The 25242-nt window shown below is 41.9% G+C and overlaps 2 protein-coding genes across 2 annotated transcripts; one reads left to right on the forward strand and one right to left on the reverse strand.

The window, feature by feature from the left end:
- Window positions 1-1190: 1190 nt before the first annotated feature.
- gipc2 (GIPC PDZ domain containing family, member 2) lies at window positions 1191-21244 on the forward strand. The gene is made up of 6 exons (XM_086075086.1): window positions 1191-1834; window positions 11808-11993; window positions 15806-15986; window positions 17939-18051; window positions 18119-18200; window positions 19942-21244. Exons 1-6 carry the CDS (start codon window positions 1526-1528, stop codon window positions 20091-20093), a joined length of 1023 nt encoding a protein of 340 aa, XP_085931212.1. The 5' UTR covers window positions 1191-1525; the 3' UTR covers window positions 20094-21244.
- A 42-nt stretch (window positions 21245-21286) lies between these two features.
- Window positions 21287-24979, reverse strand: txndc12 (thioredoxin domain containing 12 (endoplasmic reticulum)). Its single transcript, XM_086075099.1, has 7 exons — window positions 24807-24979; window positions 24530-24590; window positions 24279-24331; window positions 24129-24202; window positions 23980-24049; window positions 23816-23899; window positions 21287-21858 (listed from the first exon to the last, which is right to left on the reverse strand). Exons 1-7 carry the CDS (start codon window positions 24904-24906, stop codon window positions 21779-21781), a joined length of 522 nt encoding a protein of 173 aa, XP_085931225.1. The 5' UTR covers window positions 24907-24979; the 3' UTR covers window positions 21287-21778.
- Window positions 24980-25242: the final 263 nt, after the last annotated feature.

A 25242-nucleotide genomic window follows, 5' to 3' on the forward strand; every position in this document is an offset into this window, starting at 1 on the left:
AAGCAGGTAGAAAAAGGAATGAAGCGTAAGCGGCAGCACAGTTTTAATGTGGGTGTAAAGTGTGATCGTCATTTTGAGGATTTGCCTGCTCGCAGTTTGCATTTCACTGCAAACAACATCAATAATGAACGCAGTGTTCAATTAATAATAATTGTACAAATGGAATTTCGTAAAATAATGAACACATTTTTTAATTTAAAAAAAGAGAAGTGACTGAGAAATTAAATTATTGCCTTGTTTTTTGTTGTTATTGCTTTGATTTAAATTTTTAAAACCCCATAATTTTATTTTTTTAATGACTTTTAAATCAAAGCACTCTTTATGTGAACATTTTAAACCAAAGCATATAATAAAAAACATCAAAACTACATATTGAAATATAATACATTCATAGAATATGAATAATGAAATATGTTTAAAATATTTGTAATGACAATTTTAATATAATTACATTTTAAATACAATACTTAAATAAGATATTGTATTAAAAAAGTACATTTAAATAGCCTATATTGAAAAATAACTAGTATATTGCAATTTAAAAACTGAAAAATATAATCAATATGCATAAATTAAAAAAAATGTGAATATGCTGAACAAATACTGAATAATAGTAAATATATACATTTAAATATAGTTTTGAAATATGCTAGAATTGATCAAGCATATTGTGAAAAACATTTAGATATGTTGAAACATCCATCCATCCATCCATCCATTTTCTGTACCGCTTGTTCTCACAAGGGTCGCGGGGGTTGCTGGAGCCTATCCCAGCTGGCTTCGGGCAGTAGGCGGGGTACACCCTGAACTGGTTGCCAGCCAAGCACAGGGCAATTGAAACATGTTAAATAAAATACGGCGCATTTTCTGATATTGTGTTAGCAATAAATGTGCAAATATTATTGTAAGTAGGAGTCAAATGACTGTTTATAGTAATGTAAATGATATATTTTTCATATTATGTAAAGCAAGGGGCACCTGCTCGGGCATTCTAGTCCTACGAGATGGGATGACCTTTTTTATGAAATCTTTTTTTTTACTATGCATATTATTTGGTATTATAGACATGTCTGTGCAAATGTGGTAAAGATGCATTAGGGAAAATGTTCTATTTCCGGTGGTGGCAGGTGTGCCTAATGAAATGACCGCTTGGGTGCACAGGTGTCCCGCCGCCGCCGCCGCTCCCAGTGCGCGTGCGCGTGCGCCCAGCCGAGGCGCGCACAGAGCGGCTATTGTTAGCCAGGCAGCCCGCAGGTTGCCTCTGTCACACATTTTGATCCTCGGCTACCTGTTGCCGCCCGTTTGCCGCCCGTTTGCCGCCGTTTGCCGCCGTTCTCTCCCCCCCCCACCGCCGCAAAAGTCGCCGTTTCGCCGCTGGCCAGGTGAGCGACGGAAAAGTATCCTCGGAGGAAGTGGAAAGAAAAGCAGGTTAAGCGAGACGGAAACCAGGAAGTTACAAAAGGAAGATTTCAACAGGTCCAAATGTTGTAGCGGTTGAACGAGCTAACCGAGACGCGCAAAAAAAATGCCGCTGGGCCCGTGGAGGAAGAAGAACAAGTCGCCCAAGGAGCACCTGGTGGACAACGAGGAGGTCGGCGGCGGCCACCAGGCAGGCGGCGCCGGCTCGCCGCTCGCCGGCGCCGGCGGCGGCAACAAGTCGGCGGCGGCCACCGGCGCCGGAGGCTTGCCGCCGCCGCCCGCCAACCTGCGGCCCAAGCTGGTCTTCCACACGCAGCTGGCCCACGGCAGCCCCACCGGCAGGATCGAAGGCTTCTCCAACGTCAAGGAGCTCTACGCCAAGATTGCTGACGCCTTTAATATCAGCCCAGCCGAGGTCAGAACAGACGCCGACCCGCTCGCCAGCCACCGCAATCGGCTTCAATCACAAACTCGGCGCTGCGTTGCCCGAATGGCTCCATTTTGATCACTTCTTGTGCAAATCTAGTCTCTTGGGTTAGTTTGTGTTCAGTTCGTGACAGTGCTGGGTAAGTCTACACACCCCTGTTTAGAAAAATTTGAGGAAGGTGGAAAGTCAGATTTATCCAATGGTGGAGGCACGTGATGGCCACAATATTATGCCTACTAAATAATTGCTATCTCAGCTCCTGAAGCAGAAAGAAACATAATTCCAAAAACATTTCAGAGCTTACACATGTGGCGTTCACACAAACCTACGTTTATTATTATTAGAGGTGGGAATCTTTGAATGTCTCGCGATTTGATTCCATTCCAATTTTTGGGTGAGCGTTTTGATTCAGAAATATTTTTGCTTCAATTTATAGACGTTCAAGGAATCGTAATGATCTACTCCAGTCTGACTCGCTAATGCTAATTAGCGCGCTACTCGCGGCACGCTGAAAAAAAACAAACTTTTATTGGAATAACTTGATCGTGACTGCCCCTAATTGGTCAAATTGTGTACAACATGAACAGCACTCCCAATAAAGGCGCACACAAACAAAGGCAAGACAGTATAAAATGATTTAAATAAAATCGATTTTGGGACATTTAAAATCGATTCTGAATCGTACTAAAGGATTATTGCGATTCTTATGAGATCTATTATCGTTTTATAGATGTTTCTGGGGTTGGTCAAAGACTGGTTGGTAACCCGGTGGGTAGTAGGTGATGTCTGGTCGGTGCTGGATTTCACTTTCCTTTCTTTTCTTTGATCCTTCCTCGGGTCTCCTGACAACCTCACGACTCTAGCTGGATTCTGAAGTATGGGATTTTTAATAGGTTTTAGGTGAATTAATGAATTCACACACACGCACATGCACATACAAAATAAAAAAGAGAGAGAGAGCAATGATGACGACATGTCGAATCGGTAACATTACCGAATGAACAATACTGAGCTCTCTCAGAGAGAGAAAAAAAAGAGAGAGAATCGATTGTATTTTGACACACCCTTAATGAACGTGTTTCTAATTTTGTAAATCAGGTTTTGCCATTGACGGTCTTTGCCTCTACGAGGTTCACCATTGTCGAGTGACGTCATTTCTTTCCAACTTCGCAACTCTGATTTCCGAGTTTAATGGGGCGTTCCCATACATCCTCGAATGCAGCATTAAGCTAGCTAAAGCATTTAATAACTTTTGCCAGCATGAATTGTTTAATTTTGACATTTGCGCTTCAAATAACCTGCAAATAAGTCAAGCGTTGCCTTAATAGACCTTACTAGCTTAATGCTATCATAAATGGAAAATTGCATCGTTAGCAACAATCGTTGCACTTTGACCTTTTTGCATCGGTGGCTCATGACAAAAAATGAGTTCTTCTTCGAGTTCGGGTGGTTAACAACGTTGAGTCTCCCACCGCAGAATGTAGCGAGATGTGACCGTCATGGCGTCCAAAACAAGAGCCGGCCCTCTGTCCTTCCCCCCTCTTGTCGTCTCGTCTTTTCAAAGTGTGAATGCGCAGGCAGCTTTTGTGCGACCAAAAGCGATGCAAAGCCGACAAAAACCCTGAGAATCTTGTCTGGCGCCTTGCGAAAGGAGCAGGTTTTAGCCCGCGGGTGCCGTTTGTGCCGTCACGTCAGTCTGTAACACTCGCGAGGATGTTCCCATCTTTGCCTCGACTTTTACTTTTGTGGTTGGTCTTGGCCTGTTGCAAATATTTTTGCGATGAATACTGATAATGCCAAAATACAGTAAGTCCTGTCGGTGTCGGTAATGCGCATTTCACTCTCTTAAAACAACTCAAAAACCTGCTGACAACAAAGTCACGTGCATCGTCGATCATTTGCGACCTGATAACGCAAAGAAACAAACAGCGGGTGGATATTATGCATATGGCATACAAGGAGGTGTCAACTGTCAAATCAACTCAAAACGGTGTGGATTCAGAACGCTAAACGACGCAAACAAGCTTCACCTCATATTTCTGACGGGTTTTGTAAAAATCCAATCCAATTGCATTATTTGCTGTAATCCACGAAGCTCCCAAGTTTGTGCGTGTCCACTCATGACGCGTTAAGAGACCGACACTGAATATCACAGTCGCGCGTCGGCCGCGGCAGGAAGTCCCCGACGTCCGCTTGCGTGGGCACGGCCTCAAATTTGAGCCTGCGCCGGCGGGCCTGGGCCGTCCCGTTGCTCCCCACGGAGCAACTCTGCTTTGGGCCTCCTCCCTTCATAAACATGCCCACCTTTTAGCAAATGACGGACACCGCATGCGGAAGTCGCCGTCTTGTCGTTGGTCCAGCTCTCTTCGGGTTCTCGTCGGATCGCGCGTGTGTGTGGAGCGGTTGCGTTTTGTTGCTCGGAGAGCGGAAAGAGGATTAAATGTGCATCTCACAAGAGAGGAGGCTTTTATTTGTATGCGCCGTTGGAGCAATTTTAAGCAGTGTTAGCCGTAGATGACATTTGATGTCAAGTCAAAGTGGAGTTTTTTTTAGTTAACAGTTATAGGCCACAATCAATTATGAATTGTTGATAATGTGGACACACAAATACAAATCCGCATTTCGATGAGTTCGTCTTGTATCAGATGGCTGACAACAAACTGTTCATTGTTTTGTTCGACCAGCGACGATTCGAATGCTATTTGCTAGCCAGCTAGCCGCTTATGACTCGAGGATACCTTAATGCTGTATTCTCGCGCGTTATTTTAATTCTTTTATTTTTGTCATCTTTACCCTCATCTTCAAGATATCATTGAGCCTTCCGTATACTTTAAACAACATGATCAGAAAACCCTCATTCTATTATCTTCTGATCAACTGTTAGCTAGCTAGCCTACGCAACAAGTTGTTCATCATCCACTCCCTGGAAAGCAGCTGATCAACAGCAGGTATTTTTCCACCTCCGGGCCAAACAAAAAAAACCTGCAAAATGCCAGCTGTCTTTAAAGGAGTTTTCTTTTTGGACGTGAGGAATTGTGACATTTAATTATTCTTTTTTGCACTCGTCACTCAAACGAATAAACTCGTTTAGCAAACCATGCAAGTAACTACTCGCCGCTAACGTAAGCCTGATTAACAGTTTAGATCACCTGTGAGGCAAAGTTATATTGTTAGCCTAATAGCATAAATGCTTAAATCATACTTGCATGTTTTTCAGGAAAAAGACAAAAAAGAAGAGTCCACTTGCCTCGATTCAATCTTTGTCTACCACAACCAGGATGACTGATCTGGCAATGAATTAAAAATGAAGTACGGTTATTATGCTAAACACTCATGGAAAGTCTCGTGTCCAATCAAATTGCTTTGTCAGAACTAACAAACTAAATAAAAACGGCAGCGAAATGGCGAGAATTGAGTCCGACTGGTTGGAACTAAGTCATGGAAGCACACAACATTGTGGAGGTTCCATATGTCAAAGGGTCTCTAAGAAGACTCGTTTTAGATCATCTTTAAAAACATGCACTTTAGCAAGCGTGTGTATTCCATGCTTCTGCGGGTGATGCTGTTTTGGTTAGCAACCAAGTTCAACTGGAAACGATTTGTGTCTGGCTCCAGAAACTACAAGCTAATTTCCGCCAAACGGGTCAAATGATCTATCAAACTGGCAATTAAAACAGCACTGACATCACCCGGGTCCAACGTCTGCGAGCTGATGAGGACAGTTGCAACGTCCTCCCCGGGGTCAAAGTCTGTCCTTATACGGGCAGACGCGGGCTGCGAGGTGTGCCTGCCGTTTGCCTGCCGTTTAAATGTGCGGCCTGCGCAGCCGTGCTTACCTTTTTTGTTTGTGTGACGGACTTTCTAATCCAACAGATTAAGTGCGGCGATCTCATTTGTTGAAGGTGTGCGTGTGTAATTTACCGCATTTGTTGGCGGCGCATTGACAAGTGAGCTGGAGTTGCACTCGCAACTGTCCTTGTACCTTTTAGATTTGCTTATGATGAGGAAATCAAGTCAAAAATGTACTTTATCGCGACACGTTCTATGCACCCCCCACTCGTCTAAATACGGCATTCAGATGAATATTGCAAATGTGGAATATCAAATAAGCAGAAAAATCCACCTGTTTTTATCCATCAGTGCCGAAGGGCTCATGTTGGGAACGTCACGTGACCCAAACCACAAAACAGGTGAGCCGTGATTCGTCATTACCTAACGGCCAATAACTTGCCCGCTCGCTTGCCGCGGAACGTCGCGCATTCGCACAGTAAGGTTAATGATTGCCCCGCCTTGTTGTTGACGGCTGCGGTTTCCTTTTTTTTTTTGCCGACCTCGGCGCTCCGTTCGTCGGCAAAAGCAGCTGCGGAACGAACGTGAGACGAAGACAAACATGAGCCCGCATTTGTGCTTATAAAATAGATCAAATATAAATACATTTGCATTCGTAGTCATTATTGTATACTGATAATTGTCTTGCAATGAAGCACTGTTTGTCAATGTTTACATGCACCATTAGGTGCTACTGTTTTGGTTAGCAACACTGTAGGAACGGGCTTAGAGTGGACTTAAAAAAATTGAGAGTTGTGACAGTTTCGTTAATGATGGGGAGGAAAGGAGGTGCCGGTTTGAGGAGAGGAGTCCATTTTTCGTTTTCTTTGATCGGTGCTACTGTTTTGGTTAGCAGTGGCATTCAAACATACTCACAGCTGTCACAATGAACTGAGTTCGTTACAGTTGTATTTCCTGACTAGGGAAAAGGCTGAATCTATTTGATTGAAGGAACTGATTTGTCACAACAGAGTCGACATCCGCGTTCGTACGACGCTGTCGATGAACTGAGATTGAATTGTAAACGGATTTTTCCCTGACAGGGAAGAACGGAGACGTTAACTTGCCCAAGCATCGTCAAGATAAGTTTTGCTTTGCTACGAAGTTAGCAATGTAGTTCAATTGGGCTCAAGAGTGAAGACGGGAATTTACATAGAATGCAGTATTTTTGAGGGAGGTGTTTATTTGTCATAGTGCCTCGGATTGATGCTGTTGTTTTGGTTCACAAAATAGTGCATATGGGGTCAACGGCAGCTCTTTAACTCATTCACTCCCGGCTATTTTCACTGAAGCAACCCTCTTCGCTCCCGGCTGCTTTACTGGATTTTGACTGATTTTGCAAGGCCCACAGAATATTGTGTTCTATTGCTATAAAAAAATATGGAACCTACCAAAAGAAAGATTAGAGTCTTTTCTTACACCAGGTAAAAAAAATACATTTCTATCTGTTTCTGTTTTGCAGCAATTAGCATTAGAATATAGCTAAGTTTCTTCATTATTCACAAATCAGTTTAGAACCGTGGACAAATCAGCTTGTTTGCAACATGGCCCTGGTTGATCTCTTATACTCTGCTGCCACCTGCTGGCCGTTTTTGCATTAACTACCGTTGCTTCAACCGTTCTTTTCAGTTCAGAGGCTGCATCAAAGCCTTCTGTATGCTCTAGCATTAAAAAAAAAAAAAAAAGTTTTTGGGACACTGGTAATATTTAAAATAGAACGTATTTATACGTTTTTGGGAGCAAATGAGTCAATGTCCATGTGTTACAATAGCACATAGAGAGCTTGTTGAGGGAGGCATTTATTTGTCACCGTGTCTTCAAGAAATGTTTTTGTTTGCAAACGAGTTCGTAGGCCAAATGTACAATTTAATGTCATTGTGGGAACGTTCGCATCGAGGGAGTCATAGCAGTTCATTACTTAATGCTAGTTTGTGAACAATATAGAATATTTGAAGGAGAGGCACTTCTACTTCTATTTTGATGAAGCGGATGGCATTACAACAATTTGAGAAAGTCCGACACTTGACAAAGAGGCCGGTTGAACGCCACCGGTCGCTCTTTGGGGTCACGTTCGAGCGCAGGCCGTCGGCCCAGAGAGACCTTTAAGTGCGGCGCGTTTATTTAGCCGCTCTTCAAAGCGCATGTAGGCGGCGACCGGTGTTTGTGTGCGAGACTGAATGGTCATGTTGAATCGCACTTTTTTTTTTCTTTCTCGGGTGCCTTTTTATTCATTTTGAAACGGAAATGGAGCCGTCGGTCTCGTGGAGGACTGAGCGCCAGCGTTGCTTCTAATCGAGAGCTGGAGCTATCGAATATTTGGCTATTTGGATATCGGACTGAAAAATCGATGGAGTATTCGGGTAAATTGACTTTATTATTATTATGTTTTGCTTGATTAATGAACATTTATGAATACATGAGAACTTAACAAAAATGTATGACCTCTTGGTTTTCATTTTGAGATAATCAACTATTTTCCCTCAATTTAAACGGTATTTTCTTCTTGAGAAACACGAGTGAGATTTTGTTGCTATGAGATGAAGTGGCATCAAAACCACAAGGTGGATTTTGCCGGCTAAAAGGACACATTCAAGTAAGCCGGGCGTCAACAAAAACCGTGTCAGGTTGTCAGCATCAAAGTGTTGACAGCGTCGAGTCATTTTTGCCGATAAAACTGCCCTTGAAAAGAGGATCCCGCCAACCTTCGCTTAGCGAATAGATGCTAGCCACTAGCCGCTAACACTGGGAACAGGTGCTGCCGTCTACAATGTCGGGGTCATTCATTCGGGGTTTTTCCCCCCAGCATGCTTAGTTAGGGATTGAACATGAATTGAGGATGACGTTAGCGGCAACAGTTTGTGATGGTCATTTCAATTTCAACTGGACTTCAACTATCTAACTTGCAGTCGGGGAAGACGGTTCAAGTAGGCCGCCACGCGCTGCCGGGAATAACTTAGCGTAGCGTGGCACCGATGTTTGTGCATTAGTGTATTTGGGAATGTTTTATTTTGAAGTTGGCAGCGTGTTAGCATGAACATCCTGCATAGTATTGCTGCGGCTCGTGTGACCATTGCACACAAAACCCAATAAAGGCAGAAAAAAAAAAGAGCATTTTATAAATCAAGGTACTGAAATGACTCAAGGTTTTCTTTGTAATTTTTTTTTGCTAGGTTTTCAACTTTTCTTTTTTGAGGTGATGGGACTCGAATCTGCAGCCTGTATTGACCAACATTTTGTAAAAAAAAAGGTTTATATTGAAGTCTTCTCTGTTTGTGTTATAACTTTTATTTTGACGGGTTTCTACTTCCTGTTTATGTTGCGTCGCTCGGTCTTCCTTATGACTGCCGTTGTCCGTCTCATCTCGGGGCCTCCTGGTACGACTTTTTCACTTCTGATGATCGCAATACTGTCACAAACTTGATATCCATCCGATACGATATCAGCAGGGGTGGGCGCTTCCGTCAATCGTCAATTGCCATTGCCGACGACGCTCACCTTTTGCCGAGTGCTTCCGCATATTTGGCGAATGCTTTTATGGCACGAAGCCTCTCAATCATACCCGGAATGAGACGGACCGTCTGTCCTCAGCCTGATGAACGGACATAAATGGGCTCAGTCGGTTCGTGTATTTTTTTTGCAGGCTTCGTGTCGTTGGGCACTTGCTGAAATGTGGGCGTCGTCATTGATGGGAAGTGACGATTAACGGCAGCTCTGGATATCAGCAGGAATGACGCATGCTCTCATTTAGTTTTTAGTATGAAATGATAAAAGAGATACTATTCGAACAAAGAACAATAATCAGCAGTAGCAAAAAGGTATGAGGAAATCTGACTAATTTTTTCCAAACGTTTGGGTTCCATAAAACCAACCTCAAACATGACAACGTATTGCAGATCCAGCTGGCGAGCTGCCATATGATGTAACTTTTGTGGTTGTTTTCTTTTTCTTTTTGTGTATTTTGATGCTGCTAAACGTGTGTTGTATGACATCATAATGCCGTAGTATGGTATTTTTGTTTAACAACTGATGAGGTCAAAATGGTGGCCGTACTGCACGCGTGGCTGTAGTCAAACGCGTACATCAAGCCCCTTCATCCATGCGTTCGCGGAGGCCGTGGGAGGTGCGGCGAGCCGGAATGGCGAGGTGGGAGCTCGCTCACGCCAGCCAGCAGCGCGAAGGAGGGCACAGCGGGGGGGGGGGGGGGGGGGGGGCGGCGCCGAGAGCCGCCTGTGGCGCGGAGAAGCTGCTTAAAGCTGCTAGCAGCCTTGGTAACGGGCTGGAGGCGGGCACTCGTCTACCTCCTGGTGGAGGCCTGACGAGGGGGGGGGGGGGGGGGGAATGGGTGGCGGCGTACGGGGGGGGGGGGGTTATGGCGAAATGAAGTAGACCCTCCATTCAGCCTCTCTCTTCTCCTCTCGCGGCCCCCTTTCCATTATCACCCGCTTCTATTATGGTCCGGTTACCCCCGGCAACGCGTGCTGGTTAACGCGCGCGCGTGTGTACCGGTGTGAGCGGCGCCTGTTGGTGCACGGCGACAACAAGGCCTGATTGGCCCACAGTCAATAACCAGGATTCACGCCCTCATCTTGCACGAGATCCTTTGCGTCCAGACTTGATCACTCGACATTTCATTCCCTTGCAGTCCATCAATGAATCAACTATTACTGCCATCTTGTGACTAAATAATAACCATTATCATATAAATACAAAAATAAAGTAAAAGTACTCCGCATTTGAAGACACCGGACATAAGGCAGCGCAAAAAAACCCCAAAGTAGTCTCAAATCAATTGATGCATGTTGTAATTCGTAATGGCAAATTACATTTGATGTTAGGACAATTATAGTCTCGAAATAGTACCGTTATTGTCGAACCCTGAAAATAAATAAGGACAAAACAAATATGAATTAGGATAGCATATACTGTGCAAATCTTAAAGGGGAAGTCAACCTTAAACATTTCGTGACAATAATGTGACCTCACTGGTCTAAACGTGACATTCTGATGAATATTACATTTGTGGAATATGAGTTATGAAGCAAAATCCAACGGTTTTTATTAGGGGTGTAACGGTACACAAAATGACATTTCCGTTCTGTATATTTTCGCTACACAAAAACACTGAAAAATTTTAAAAGATGACATGTAAACGGTGCATTTTTGTAAACAAATAAATAAAAGTGACCCATTTGGGTGATCGAGCTGCGGCTTATTTGCTTTTTCCATAACAATACTGCATGCGTGCTGTCTCTTCGTCTCCGCGCGATAACGTCTTCCTCTTCTTCTACTTTCATTTCCGAAAGACGAGGCACGTGCATTGCTGCCCCCCGCCAGTCGATAACGTCGGTGCGAAACCTTGCTCACGAGCTTCAGCTCGGAGCCTCTGCGGCGCGTAAACGTAATGAGAGAACGGTAGGCAAGTGGGCCGAACCCAACACGCCGTACCGAACCCAACAGTACACCCACGTATACCGCTACACCCCTAGTTTTTATCCATCACAGTGGGCGGCCATTTTGCCACTTGCCGTCGACTGAAGATGACATCACGGTTGCTCAGTGTTCAGGCCACGACCAATCACAGCTCACCTGTTTTCTGAAGCTGAGCTGCGATTGGTTGTTTACCTGAGACCTGATCAACTGTGATGTCATCTTCGGTCGACGGCAAGTGGCAAAATGGCCGCCTTCCGATATTGATCAAAACTGCTGGATTTTGCCGCTTAATTCCGCGAATGCAATCGTAACCAGAATAGCGTATTAAGACTCGCGATTCCAATTCCCCCCCGTGCAGCTTTCGTATTGGATCGCATACCTAATAAGTGTACCTAATGTTGTGTCCTTGCGGGTGTAAAGCTGAAGTGTGCACGAGAGCGCAACAAATGGGCGTCGGCAATCGGACCGCTAGCTGGGCGTCAATCTGCTTCAAGTGCTGTGAAATCAGCTTAGTGCTTCTGCTGATCTCACTGATGAGCCCTCCAAAGTGTGAAGGTCATTTGTCCTTCTTTTATTATTTATTTTACGCACACACATGCTGATAACACTCACGGCCGTCAGTGATGGACACGCCTTCTGGTTGTCGAGCAGTATGACTGGAATGCCTGATTTTTTTAAAATTAGTTTTTATTTTGTGTCACAGATCCTCTTCTGCACCCTCAACACACACAAGATCGACATGGACAAGCTGCTGGGCGGCCAAATTGGCCTGGAGGACTTCATTTTTGCTCACGTCCGAGGCATCAAGAAGGAGGTGGAGGTGTTCAAGTCGGAGGACGCGCTGGGCCTCACCATCACTGACAACGGCGCCGGGTTCGCCTTCATCAAGGTAAACTTGTGCTCGTTCTCCACGGAGGATTTGCCATGAGTTGTTTTTTTTTTTTATTACTTTTTCCTGTCTTCAAATGTCCGAAAAAGTACCAAGACTGAACTGTGGGGGGCAGCAAAGAGCAGCAGGGTATCCAGATTGCTGGAAAATAAAAAGAAGAGGAGAAAATTGTTTCAATATTACTAAAGTAAAAGGTAGAAAAATAAACTTCAAGGAAAGAGAGTGTATTATAAATCTATTTATTTTAAATCTACCTGTGTGAGTTTGTTATAGTATTTTATTTTATACTATTATTAATACTAATTTGAGTTGTTTAAATTTACACATTTGCACCTTTTTTTAATGTGTGTGTGTGTGTGTGTATATATATATATATATATATATATATATATATAAACTAATTTAATACATTTTGTTTCATCCAAAAAGAACTTGCATAATTATAGTGTTTCAAATAATTTGATTTGTCTTAATATTTATATGTTTTGTACCCCAAAAAATCATTGTACTGCACAGTGCACAAATAAAATAAAATAAAAAATAATGATTATTATAAATATATATTAAATTCAGTTTGGGCCAAAAGGAACTTACATAATTAGTGTTTCTATTTTTTTTTAAATTGGTCTTATTATTTTAAATGCTTAATAAATAACCGTGATTTAAATTATTGTTTTAACATTATACAAATCATTTGAGAGGTGTTTTTTTTCTCTATACAACTCTCAAAACAATAATTTAATACAAATTAAATTTTAAGTCCAACATAGAATTATATTAAGTTATACAAAATGAAATAATGTATCAAGTTGAACGGGAAAAAAAAAGCAATTAAGTAAATACAATTAATCAAACATATTTAAAAAATGTACAATGGTTAATGTCTGTAAACATTTCCAAATGTCACTTAACCAGTAATAATCATTAAGGTCGGTTTTCTGACGTGTGAAGTGTCTTCCATTTTGGGTCGTTGCTTCCAGACACAATTCATCAAAAAAGCCGCTGGTGTCGTCGACGTGATTCTTTGCGATCCAGTCGCTTTGACGCCACAGCAGATATTTCGTTTTTCGCCACCCGCCAAGGGAAAGGACGAACTCTTACATTCGCTCTCTCCAGATTGCGTGTGGGGATTTTCCCTTACAGTTTTGGTGCCGATCCAAAAAACCACGGTTCGGCCTTGGCTGAGGTCCTCTGTAGTTTTGTTATGTTGCCAATGTGTGTAATAAGCTTACATGGTCTCAGTGTCTCACACGTGCACGTGCGCGCGTGCACACGCACACGCGCAAGCACACACACAAGCATGCTCACATCTGCCACCATGCGGTACCAAAGCAGCACTGCATGCCCACAATTCAAGCGCGTAAGCAAGATGATGAGATGTTGAAAAAGTGACGACATTACACTTTATTTATGTTGTATTTTTTTTTTTTTTCAAGCGGGAAAAGTATTTGAGCGGCTACGGCTGAGCACTTGATAGTAAAGTGAGGATTAGATGGGTTTAAAGATTACTAAGTAGGTCAGGAGATATTTAGCAGGAGCGTTATGGACAAAAGTATTGGGACACCTGACCATTCCACACATACCAGTGGAGTCCAAAAGGATTGCGAGGTTCGCCTTTAGGTTGACATCCAAGTTTTCTGTTCAAGATGCGAACTCGTACCATTTTTTGGGGTCTTTGAATCCCACTAAGTCTGGCTCTGCCTCGATTACAAAGTAACGCCTTCATGTCCCAAAATGACATCGAATAAAACCCGCCGCATTTGACACGACTATACTGTACGAGTCGCGACGTTCTCAACGTCGAGCATCCATTTGGCAGACGGCCGCCATTTTGATGAATTGCAGACGAAGTGCTTCATGCTCCAGGCTGTTTTTTTTTTTTGCCACTCTCACTTGAAGTTTACTGTCAAACTCAGACAATTACACGTTCTGCTTTGAAACAATTTTGACAAACGTCCGTTACACTCTAAAAAGAGAATTGTTGACCAAGTTAAAAAAACGTCACATGGTAACACACGATTGAATCCAAAGTAAACATATTAAGTTTAATGAACAATAAACTTAATAGATATTAGGGGTGTGAATTGCCTCGTACCCGGCGATTCGATCCATATCACGATTTATAGGTAACGATTCGATTTGATACCAATTAATCTCGATACGAATCTATGTTGATTATTGCATTTTTTTAAACTCAAATTTAGAAAATACTAATCAGTAAACTTGTACACTGTATGATTTGTATAAAAATGTATTATTTGTCTGAAACTTCAGGTTTATAACTGAGCCGCTGTATTTAACAAACAATCTGTTCCATGTTCCAACATCATTGAAATCAAATATTAAGTCTTAATGTTCCGTTAATATAACATTCTTCCATGCTTAATGTGTGAATCCTAACCCGAAGACGTTTTGTTGAGTATTTACATAAAAAATCGATGTTTAAAAATCGATTCGGCCGCATATCGAATCGAACCGAGAATTGCACGCTGTAATATCATACGATATATTGCCGAATCAATTTTTTTTTAACACCCCTAATATATATTAAGTTCATCCAAAGTGAATATATGAAGTTTATTGCTCATTAAACTTAATATGTTCACTTTGGATTAACTTAATTCAATCGTGTGTTACCATTTGAAGTTGTCAACAATTCTCTTTTTCGAGTGTATCTTAGTGCGAGCGCATGTTAGACGGGCTCACCAAATTCATATTGATGTCGAGGCGTTCGAACCTTCTCACCCCAATTTGCTCTCAGCGGACCTGACGTGTCTTAGCAGCTGCCTCCCATTGGCGTATGAATGCGTGCATGAATGGGAGCCTTTGAAAAGTGCTTTGAGCACAATATGATCTCGACAAAAGCGCTAGTATAGAAGAACTTGAGATGCGAGTAACTGAATTTAGGACTTTTTCGAGATACGAGCCATGATCGTTTGACACTTCTTTTTTTTTTGCTTTGACTTGCAAGCGCAAACTTGTGGTACGACCGCTGTGCAATGGCAGACAGACACTCATCTCACGTCACAACAAGACGCATTTTGGCAGACACAGTGAAAAATTGTTTAAATTTTTTTTTCAAGTTTATTGCCACTCCCAGTTGAAGAGTTCATTGTTAAACTAAACACACAAAAAAAAAAAAAGATTGAAGGGAGAGGATTTGCAGTGTCTCAATAAACGGTATAGACTGCCCCCAGGTGGCCAAGGTGGGCACACCAGAAGGAGCAGCACAATGGCCATTCAACTGAAGAAGTGTGACAAAAACTGTTGGAATTATTTTTCTTTTCTATTTAATGTCATTACTGTATGTTTTTATAGAGTACATTATAACGGAGTGCTATTTTCCCTCATTCAAACACATTACAAAAAAGATTTGCTGTTTTGGGGGAATGCTGGAACGGATTAATGGCGTTTACATTCATTTTGATGGGAAAAGATGATTTGATGAGCTATTGTTTTGAGTTATGAGTGGTCACAGAATGAAATAACTCCTATCCCAAGGCACCACTGTAAATTCTTTATCTCGTGTGGAAAAAAGGACTAATATACTGCAGCTTAGCTTTTTGAATCATTTAGTTGTATTGTATTAATTATACTGCCCTCTGGTGGCCAAAGTGTACGGAGCTGCACAATGATTACTTTACATCTTGGCTCACAAACATTCTATTTATTTGTGTTATTACTGCAGTTGAACAGTTTTCCCCTTAAAGCTCATTTCACTCTTCCTAACAAGGCTTTTATTTATTTTTCCATAGTTTTGCTCCATATTTGTGTAACCCTGAGTGTTTTTCAAATATGCGCGGCGGCGGCAGCGCATCAAGGAGGGCAGCGTGGTGGACAAGGTGAAGGTGATCTGCATGGGCGACCACATCGAGCGCATCAACGGCCGCGTCATCGTGGGCACGCGCCACTACGAGGTGGCGCGCATGCTCAAGGAGCTGCCCAGGAACGAGACCTTCACCCTCAAGCTGGTGGAGCCCATGAAGGCCTTTGGTGAGGCACACGGACAAATCTATACGATACAATCCAGGAGATCCAAGGCGTCCCGGCATATTTATGCTTTGAATTGGCCAACTTTAGCATCAGAGGTGGCAAATCCAGGTCCACCAAGTAAAAACCCTGCCACAGTTTGGTTTTAGCCTCAAGTGCTAGTTAGCTAGCTCCTGATGGAAAACCATCCTTAAGTTTTCCGCGTGTTCGTAAAATCAGGCTGGAGATCGGTGAATCGGGCCCTTAAGCCCCGCCCCTCTCGCAAGCAAGACAGACAGTACTCAATACACATTGACAGATGGCCGATTGATGTGGAAATAATCTCGGTTCAGACGACCCGGCCCCCCCGACAGATGGCCAACCAGGCGGAAACGCAGTATGCCAGACGTCCTGGCACCTTTGCAGAAAATAAGACTTTACAAAGGAATCGATTATAACACGTTTTCTCCCCCGGAACAGATGGCTAACTAAGTGATAAAATGTGGAAGGAAGAATCTTCAAACGTTCCGTCACATTATTACCCTCATCGAGCTTTACTGAGGAAATTAAAACCGTTATAACTCAAATCAAAACAGTTCTGATTAAATTGAAACAGCAGAATGTCCAACACTCCCGAGCTGGCTCCCATGGTGCTCGTTTACCTGCTCGGGAGCTAGCTAGCTAGCACTTGAGGCTAAAGCCAAACCGTAGCAGGGTTTTTACTTTCTGGACTTGGATTTGTTGCCTCTATTTAGCATAGACGTGCAGCTGTGGAACTTGAACCAGTTGCTTATTTTGTTGTGTGTGAAATGCGTGTGAAAAAAAATATTATAATAATATAATGCAGAAAATTACACACACACACACACACACACACCCCTCCCGTCCGTGCCTGGCATGCAAGGTGTACACACTTTAAAGTGAGTACAGAAGAAAGTTATGTTTGAATTCTATTAAAATAACTTTTTTCACACATTGGGAAGAATAAAATAACTCCTATCCCAAGGCACCACTGTAAATTCTTTATCTCGTGTGGAAAAAAGGACTAATATACTGCAGCTTAGCTTTTTGAATCATTTAGTTGTATTGTATTAATTATACTGCCCTCTGGTGGCCAAAGTGTATGGAGCTGCACAATGATTACTTTACATCTTGACTCACAAACATTCTATTTATTTGTGTTATTACAGTTACAGTGAATTTGTGCCTTGGCGAAGTTATCTCCGCTGCGGGTATGTGTTCCCACAAGATTTATGTGTGAATACTCGTTATGTGAAGGAAAACCAATCCCGAAGTCGATGCTAACTTCCTGTTAGCATTTGAATGGGAACCTCCCTTTGCTTGTAGCATTAGCGCTAGGCTAGTGATGTTTTAAAAACGAAGCCTGTTGTGTATTTAAATATACAGTGGATGTCATTCTTATTGTCGTGCGTTTAGTTTTACAGTTAACTCCGACTGGGGTGTCATTAAACATCTGAAAGGACGCTTAGGGACAACAGAATAACATACGCTACACACGCGCTAGTTGCTAATGCTACGCAAGCAAAATGGTGCATTCAGGCTACTTTCACAGCGTTGAAAATGTGGGCGTTCTTCGATTACAACGTTTTAAAGGGAAAATAATTGGCCAATTGTGCTGGCAGATGTTTGAAGGGCAATCATCGGCCAGCGACTATAATCGGTTGGGCCCTACTACGGACATTCTGTTTTGTGCGTATTGAACATGTAGAAGGTTGACTCGTGTTTGCAGCACGAAAGTCTCATGCCAATAAGATATGGCGTTTGTTAGCAGAGCATTGTGACAAAGCGATTAGCTTGCCAGTTTCTCAATGTTTCCAACTTAACGACGTCCTCGGCAGCAAGTCGCAATAAATCGAACACTATTTTGTTTTGTAACGAATGGCGCTCGGGCGACCCGATTCGCCCCCGTGAGAATATTAGATGTGTTGAAATCCCATTTGTTTGTTCGCTGGCAGAAATGCTGGAGCCGAGGTCCAAGGGCGCCAAGCCCAGCGGTGACGGCAAAATCGGGAACGGCAAGGGAACGCTGAGACTTCGCTCCAAGGGCCCGGCGACGGTGGAGGACGAGGCAAGTCATGTGACTAGTCGGGATAAAAGAGCACATGAAACATCCGAGATGTGTTTGCGTTGTCCAGCCGACAGAGTTTGAAGAGAAAGCGGTGAAGAAGGTGGACGACCTGCTGGAGAGCTACATGGGCATCCGGGACACAGAACTTGGTGAGTGTCCACGAGACACCACGTTAGGCACACCTGATTACATCCAGCGGTGTTGGCTATAGACTATGGAGGACCAAAACTGACAAAACTGCCAAAATTCTAAATAAATAAATGACAAAAAGTGAAAATAAAAACGGATGTTGTATGTATTTATGTTTATATATATATATATAGTTTTTATTTCCATTTATATGTATTTTTTTATTAAATTTTTGAATTATATTTTTTTATATCCGCTTTTATTTTCACTTTTTGTCATTTATTCATTTATTTAGTCATTTATTTATTTTTAATTTTGACAGTTTTGGTCCATACTGCCAGGTCAAATGAGGGGGCGGTCCTAAGCGTGTCTTGGGTTGGACTTCGCCGTTTCAAAAATGAATAAATAAATGAATAAATAGGTAAATGTTTGAATACCGTAATTAAAACTAGTGGTGTCGCTATCGAATATTTTTTGAATCGATTAATCTATCGATTATTCAATCGATTAATCGACTCATCTGAATTATTATTTTTTTTTTTAGGGCTGGGTTGAAAAAATTGAATAGTCAATATCAAATTGATTTTCCTCGTTGAGCCTGATATCAATTCATAAAACCATGAATCGATTATTTCAATATCTCTTTTCCCATAAATTCATAAGGAAATAGAATTTTAAAAGCCAATTATTATTTTTTTGTTTCTTACTGTTTTCTCGAAATTTACTGTTCACATGAATTTAAATGTTTTCCTTACATTTATAACAGACGTGGCTTATTGCACCATTCATAATATTTTTAATTTACAATTATTGAATTAGATCAGGGGTAGGGAACCCTGGTCCTCGAGAGCCACTGTCCTGCCTGTCTTCCATGTCTCTCTCCACCAACACAGCTGATTTGATGAACAGGATCGTTATCAGGCTTCTACAGAGCTTGCTGATGAGCTGATAATGAGTCAGCTGTGTTGGAGGAGGGAGACATGGAAAACAGGCGGGACAGTGGCGTTCAAGGACCAGGGTTCCCTACCCCTGAATTCGATTTTGAAACTATTTTTCATTTCATCCTTGCTGATGTCAATGTTTGTGCAACACTTAAGTGATTTGATTAATAAAAAAGATTATTTAACCAGTTATTGCCTCCACAAAATTTTATTTCTAACTTGATGTTTGTGTGCCGTTTTTTATCATGTCCTAATATTTAGGAAGAATTGATGTTCCAAAATGAATCAATGTTGGATTGAATTGAAGTGAATCGGAAAAAATCGAATAGAACAGAACTCTTGTAAATTGAAATCGAATAGATTAAGGACATTTGAATCCATACCCAGCCCTATACTTTTGCATTAAAGTGTATTACGAAAGCATTTTTCCCCCTTGATTACTGTTCATTAGCCACTAATTGGTGTCTATTTCGTACTTCGTATTCGTATAGTGATTTAAAAAAAAAAAAAAAAAAGTGTGGGGGGGTGAATGTTTTTTACTATGTTATTGGTTCCCTCATTTTTTTTTCAAAAGTAAAAACAGATGTTTGCAAATTTCATATTTTGATTAAACACTACAGAAATCGGTGAACAATTATTGTTGATATGCTGAAATCCGAGGATTTTTACCCGTTTAAATTAAATGGCTCCAAACGATTACTCAATGATTAAAATAGTTGTCGATTAATTTGATAATCGATTACTTGTCGATGAATCGATTCATGTAAAAAAAAAAAATAATAATAATTTTCCAAAAGATGAAATGCAACTTTGTGTCCAGCGGCCACCATGGTGGAGGTGGGCCGCGACAAGAAGAACCCTGACGAGTTTGCCATGGCGCTGGACGAGACCCTCGGGGACTTTGCCTTCCCGGACGAGTTTGTCTTTGACGTGTGGGGGGCCATCGGAGACGCCAAGCAGGGAAGGTTCTAGGATGACACCCGCCCTCCAAAAACACACACAAAAGCGACACTTGCGTTTGCTCAGTGATGCTCGGGCGAAGTGCATTCGGGACACACAGAACGCTAAACACGTGATAAACGTGTCATTTTCAATGCCACTTTTTTTTTTTTTAATACATACGTTTAGTGTGATCATGCTGATTTGTCAGCTGTAATTTTAGCAATCGTTTATTTGCGTTTCGTTGGTTTCAAGGCACGGATGTCGAACTTTGGTCCTTGAGGGCCAGAGTTCTGAACGTTTTAGACCTTTCTCCTCCTCCAGCACGCCTGATTCAAATGACCGTGATCGGGCTCCTGCGGGACTTGCTGACGAGCTGTTCATTTGAATCAGGTGTGTTGGAGGAGGGAAACATTTAAAAACATGCAGGATTCTGGGCCCCGAGGACCTGTGTCTGAGAATTGCGTCTCAAGGGGACGTATTACATGAAGTGGATTTTTTAATGAATCGCCTGGCCAACAAACCGTTGGGTGATCAAGTGTGAAATTAAACAAGCAAGAAAAGAGATATATATATAATGTCGACCGCTTGTTTTCCAAAATGAATCCGTTCAGTTAATTTCTGGTGAAACTGCCATTTTCAAGTGATCATGTCAAAGCCAATTGCACAGATTAGCACTGGCAAAAATGCCAAATTCCACAGAGTGATGAAGTGCTGCCTCTGCAAGTGAAAATACAGTCTATACTTTCTTCTGTCGTTGAGGCCAGTGAGCTGAAGGCGCGTGATGAGCTCTGATCCAAAGCCTGCTGTCGTACATAGAAAAATAATAATAATTGTAATCTGGACAGATTTTGACCTCAAGTCAATTGCTTTTATAGTCTTTATTTTTTACTGGACAAAAGACTAATTGAGCGTTGTAATAGTCACCAAACATGGTCACTAATTTATAGTGTAGGTAGATGTTTTTTGTCAATCCACTAGAACCTTTTTATTAAAACAATGAAAATAGCAAATATTTGATCTAGTGTTCAGGCTACAGCACTCATTTTTTGTGAAATATCATCCCAACTAACTCAAAATGCAGCATATGAATCATTGAAAATGTTTTTTTTGTTTTTTTTCCTGCCGGCACGACAAGAAGGGAATCACCACTGTGGGACAATAAAATTCCATTTTCAAATTGGCCACTGTGTGTTTGACTCACGACACAATTAGCAAACACAACATTCACTACAACAAACCTTTATTTGTAATATCGGGTATAAAATGAGAGGCAAAAAATAAAAGGAAAAAAAATGTGCAATATAAATTCACATATTGGCGAGAACCGCCTTTGGAAGCAGGAGGCGTTTTTCAAAGTTGGCGGGTAAAAGTAGTCGTGGCATTTTAGGGGTTTTGCGAGTAGTCTACAATACGGTTTCCCAACATATGGTGTACATTAACGCTAAAGATTATATTCATAGCAACAAATGCGATTATGTGCCGACATTTGAAAAAAGCTCGCCCAGAAAATTGGCGACCAGAGAAAAATTGGCCGCCGACCCGTTTTGGAGCCTCGTGTGGGAAACCCTGCGAAGTTGTGCATCAATTTGGCACTTGATTGACTTTACATCCATGACAGCACAGTTCACATTTCTGCGAAACCGTAGCGTTGGCGACAATATGCGCGTGGGTACGAGATGACGTAGCCCTTGCAGCCCGCCCATCCGCGCGCCGCCTCAAAGCTCGTCTCCGGTGTGGCTACGCTTGAACGCGTCGCCCGTCAGCTTCTCCTGCGCCTCCTTCATCCCCGACACCACTGCAAGCACAAAATGAATTCGCGAACACCGGGACGTTCGTTGGATACATGAATTCAGAATTAGGACAAGATGGAGTCGAACCAAACTGTCCTCACTCGTTTAACTCTTTCACTCCCATTGACGGCTGTCGACGTCAAAAATTCATTTGAGCTATTTCTATTAGTTTAACATTTTTTCCCACTTTTGTTAACAGGAATATGAAAACCTAGCAGAAAAAAGATTTTACATTTAGAACAGGTATAAAATTAATTAATCGTGAGTTAAATATTGAAGTCATGCGATTAATTACAATTAAAAAATGTAATCGCCTGACGCCCCTAATTTGTAATCTTTTCTTACAAATTTTTTTTGTAGGTTTTCATACTCCCAACAAAAGTGGGAAAAAAATGTTCAACTAATAGAAATTGTTCAAATGAATTTTGACGTTTATAGGCGTCAATGGCAGTGAATGAGTTAATTATTCCTATCTGATGTTATCAATAGTCAGGTTTCCATCCAATTGTTTCAAATGTAATCAAATTTACTGAAAACGCGCACATGCGACATATTCCTGTTTTCATCTGTTCTTCTTTTGAGAGGGGACTCCGCCCCAGTAGGTGGCGCCATACACCATGAGATGTGATCCACTCGTAATTTAAAAGAAGACGAACAGGAAGCGACTGCGCCGTGCGATGACGTCGTACACGTTTGCTTTCGTAATTCTTGCTGTTTTCCATCTAAAATTGCATTCATATTCGCTTTCATTCATTCCCAAAAAGATTTCCGTTTCCCAAACATACTTTATCGTCCGACATTGCTTCGGGACTACAAACGTACGCGAGACGTAATATCCGGTCAAAACGTGGACGTGTATTCGGTCTTGCCAGCGGTTATTTGCAAAACTTGTTTCCATCGTCAAAATTAGCATTTTCCTTTTTTCTTCAAAACTTTTTGGGGTGATTTTTGGGCCCTTTTTTCCCGAATTTCTAACGTTTCCATTTAGTTTTATTTTGGCATTTCGTAGATGGAAACCCAACTTGCCTTCTTTACTAGCTTTGAATCAATTACACATCTTGCTAATGTAATTGATTCCTATTTATATTTAGGAACGAATCGCTTGCTATCTCGGGGCTGTTCCTAACCTGCCAGCAAACATTCATTAGGCCAGCCTGTCACCTTTTCCTGTTTGTTCTTTCTTTCTCTCAAGGAGGTTTCAAAAATACAACAGTCAAACGACATACAAAAAACAAAACTACAACGTTGCTGATTGGACACTGCATCTGATCAGACTTGTTAGATAGCTACAGTGGCGGGAAAAGGTTTTAGAACTAGGGATGTAACGATAATGGCAATATTGTAATATCGTGCATATTAAAACTGGCACATTATAGTCGTCAAGTCAAAATCTTAAAAGCAGAAGATTATTTCCATTTGTGCAGTTCTAGCACCCTCCGGTGGCTCGTTTTTTTAAGGCAGTTCAATTTGCACAAGGCATGTTTTGGCCCTTCTATGGGCAACGTAATATGCTTGTGAAGCGAGTCAATATGTGGAGGAACTCGATGTGTGCGTGCATTAGCAAGTGCCTCAATATGAAGTGTTATTAGAGATTGTAAGTTGTTTATATGCATTGTTGTTATGTACAAAAGCACAACATTGTTATTTTTTAGTATGAGCTCTTTTTTTTCTTTTTTTTAGTACTTGTAAGTTGTGACGTTTTTGTATGGTTGTGTGCCATGAGATTCTTCTAATGTAAAATGTTGTCGTAAAAAACACCTATGTCCATTTTTGTCTTTTTTTTTATTATACATTTTTAGGATGAAACGGAATGCAGACATCCCAAAAGCTTTAAAAAAAAATAATAATATTTTTTTAATTACGGACATACGTGTTTTTCACATAGCAGCGACAACATGTGCCTTAGGTCAAAGGTCGGGAAGCGATGCCACATGAACTTCTGTCAAGTCTACCGCATGATACCTTGTTCTGCGCTGCTGTAAAAATACTTGTAGTTGGGATTCCCATTTGCGTTGGTGATTTCAGCGTGGACTTTACCACTGGGATCTGCAAGAGTATTGAATCGTTATCTTACTGATCAAATGCCAATCGACGTGCCGAGACGAACATGGACGACGTTGGCGTACCGAGGAAAAGGATGCGGGGGATGTAGCCTCCGTCCGGAGTGAAGGCCTCGTCCTTCGGTTCCTCCTCATCCTTTTTGCGATCAAAAGACACCAGCGTGAGATTGCCGACAACTTCCCTCCTGCGGATGATTTTCTCACGGGTTGCTTACCTCCAGGTTGACCATCACAAAGTTGTGGGCGAGTTCTGCAATCTCCTTGGACTCGGCGAATTTGGGCTTAAGCGCTGGAAAGCGCCAAAACAAAATGGGAATCCTATTTTAGCATTGTCCTGCGTGTCGTGTCTGTCACTCAGCGTTTACCTTTGCAGGCTCCGCACCAGGTCTTGTGGATGATGACCATGAGGGGCAGACCGCTGGCAACGCACAAATAAAAGCACAACATCAAACCGAGCTGCCCATCGAGAATAAATGGACAGAGAACTGCAATGTTTCAGCTCTCATTTTAAATCAAGTGGCATGCAACTTACAAAGGTCGTACCCGGCATTAACATAACACAGAGCTTTTATTAAACACTTTGCAATTGATGTCGAGTGTTCTACCGCCAACTTGCCTGGCTGCCGCCTCGTTCTTGCCATCTTCCAGCGTCCTCCAGTGGATGTTGTCCCCAAAACCTGCAACGGTGAAAGCCATTTAAAGGCAGTCGGCAGTCGCTTTCGCGCAGCTCGATTGCCGGTGCACCACTACCCATGCAAGGTATAAAAATAAAATAAATAGCTCAATGTTTTTTGCGATTGTAATTGTTCAGATCTGCCAATGGAGGCAAAGAAAATGACGTAAAAGTGTCGGACGTGCTAGCAAACGAGCTCAGCTTCAACTTCAACGCTCACCTTTGCCGCTCGACGCCCCGACGACATGTTGAAAACAGGACATAGACAGCAAAGCGTACAAAGCTGTAAATGAAACGGTGTTAAATAAAAAAGTCTGCATTTTGTTTGAGGTAAGTAAAACTGGCCTTTATCGACAAGCAAGCAACTATAGACGCGGCGTGCGTAAACCCGGATGTACAACCATTCACGTTTCACAATAGAGGTGTCGTCTGGATTCTCTCGCTGTTCGCTCGCTTTGATTTATTTTAAAAATATAACACTACTATTAAATTTTCATATAAAACGGAAACAACATATAGACAATCAATGCATCCAATTATCTTATTTTAATAAACTTTTATTTTTGTCGGTCTGAGATCACGTGACTTTTACTCGACCGCGTGTTCCGGTGCGCTGCGCCGCGGCGTCAAGTTAAACATCAAAAGGATGTGGCCAC

Source organism: Leptonotus elevatus, chromosome 1 (assembly GCF_054856555.1).
Source record: "Leptonotus elevatus isolate MCC_2025b chromosome 1, RoL_Lele_1.0, whole genome shotgun sequence".
Classification (NCBI taxonomy): domain Eukaryota; kingdom Metazoa; phylum Chordata; class Actinopteri; order Syngnathiformes; family Syngnathidae; genus Leptonotus; species Leptonotus elevatus.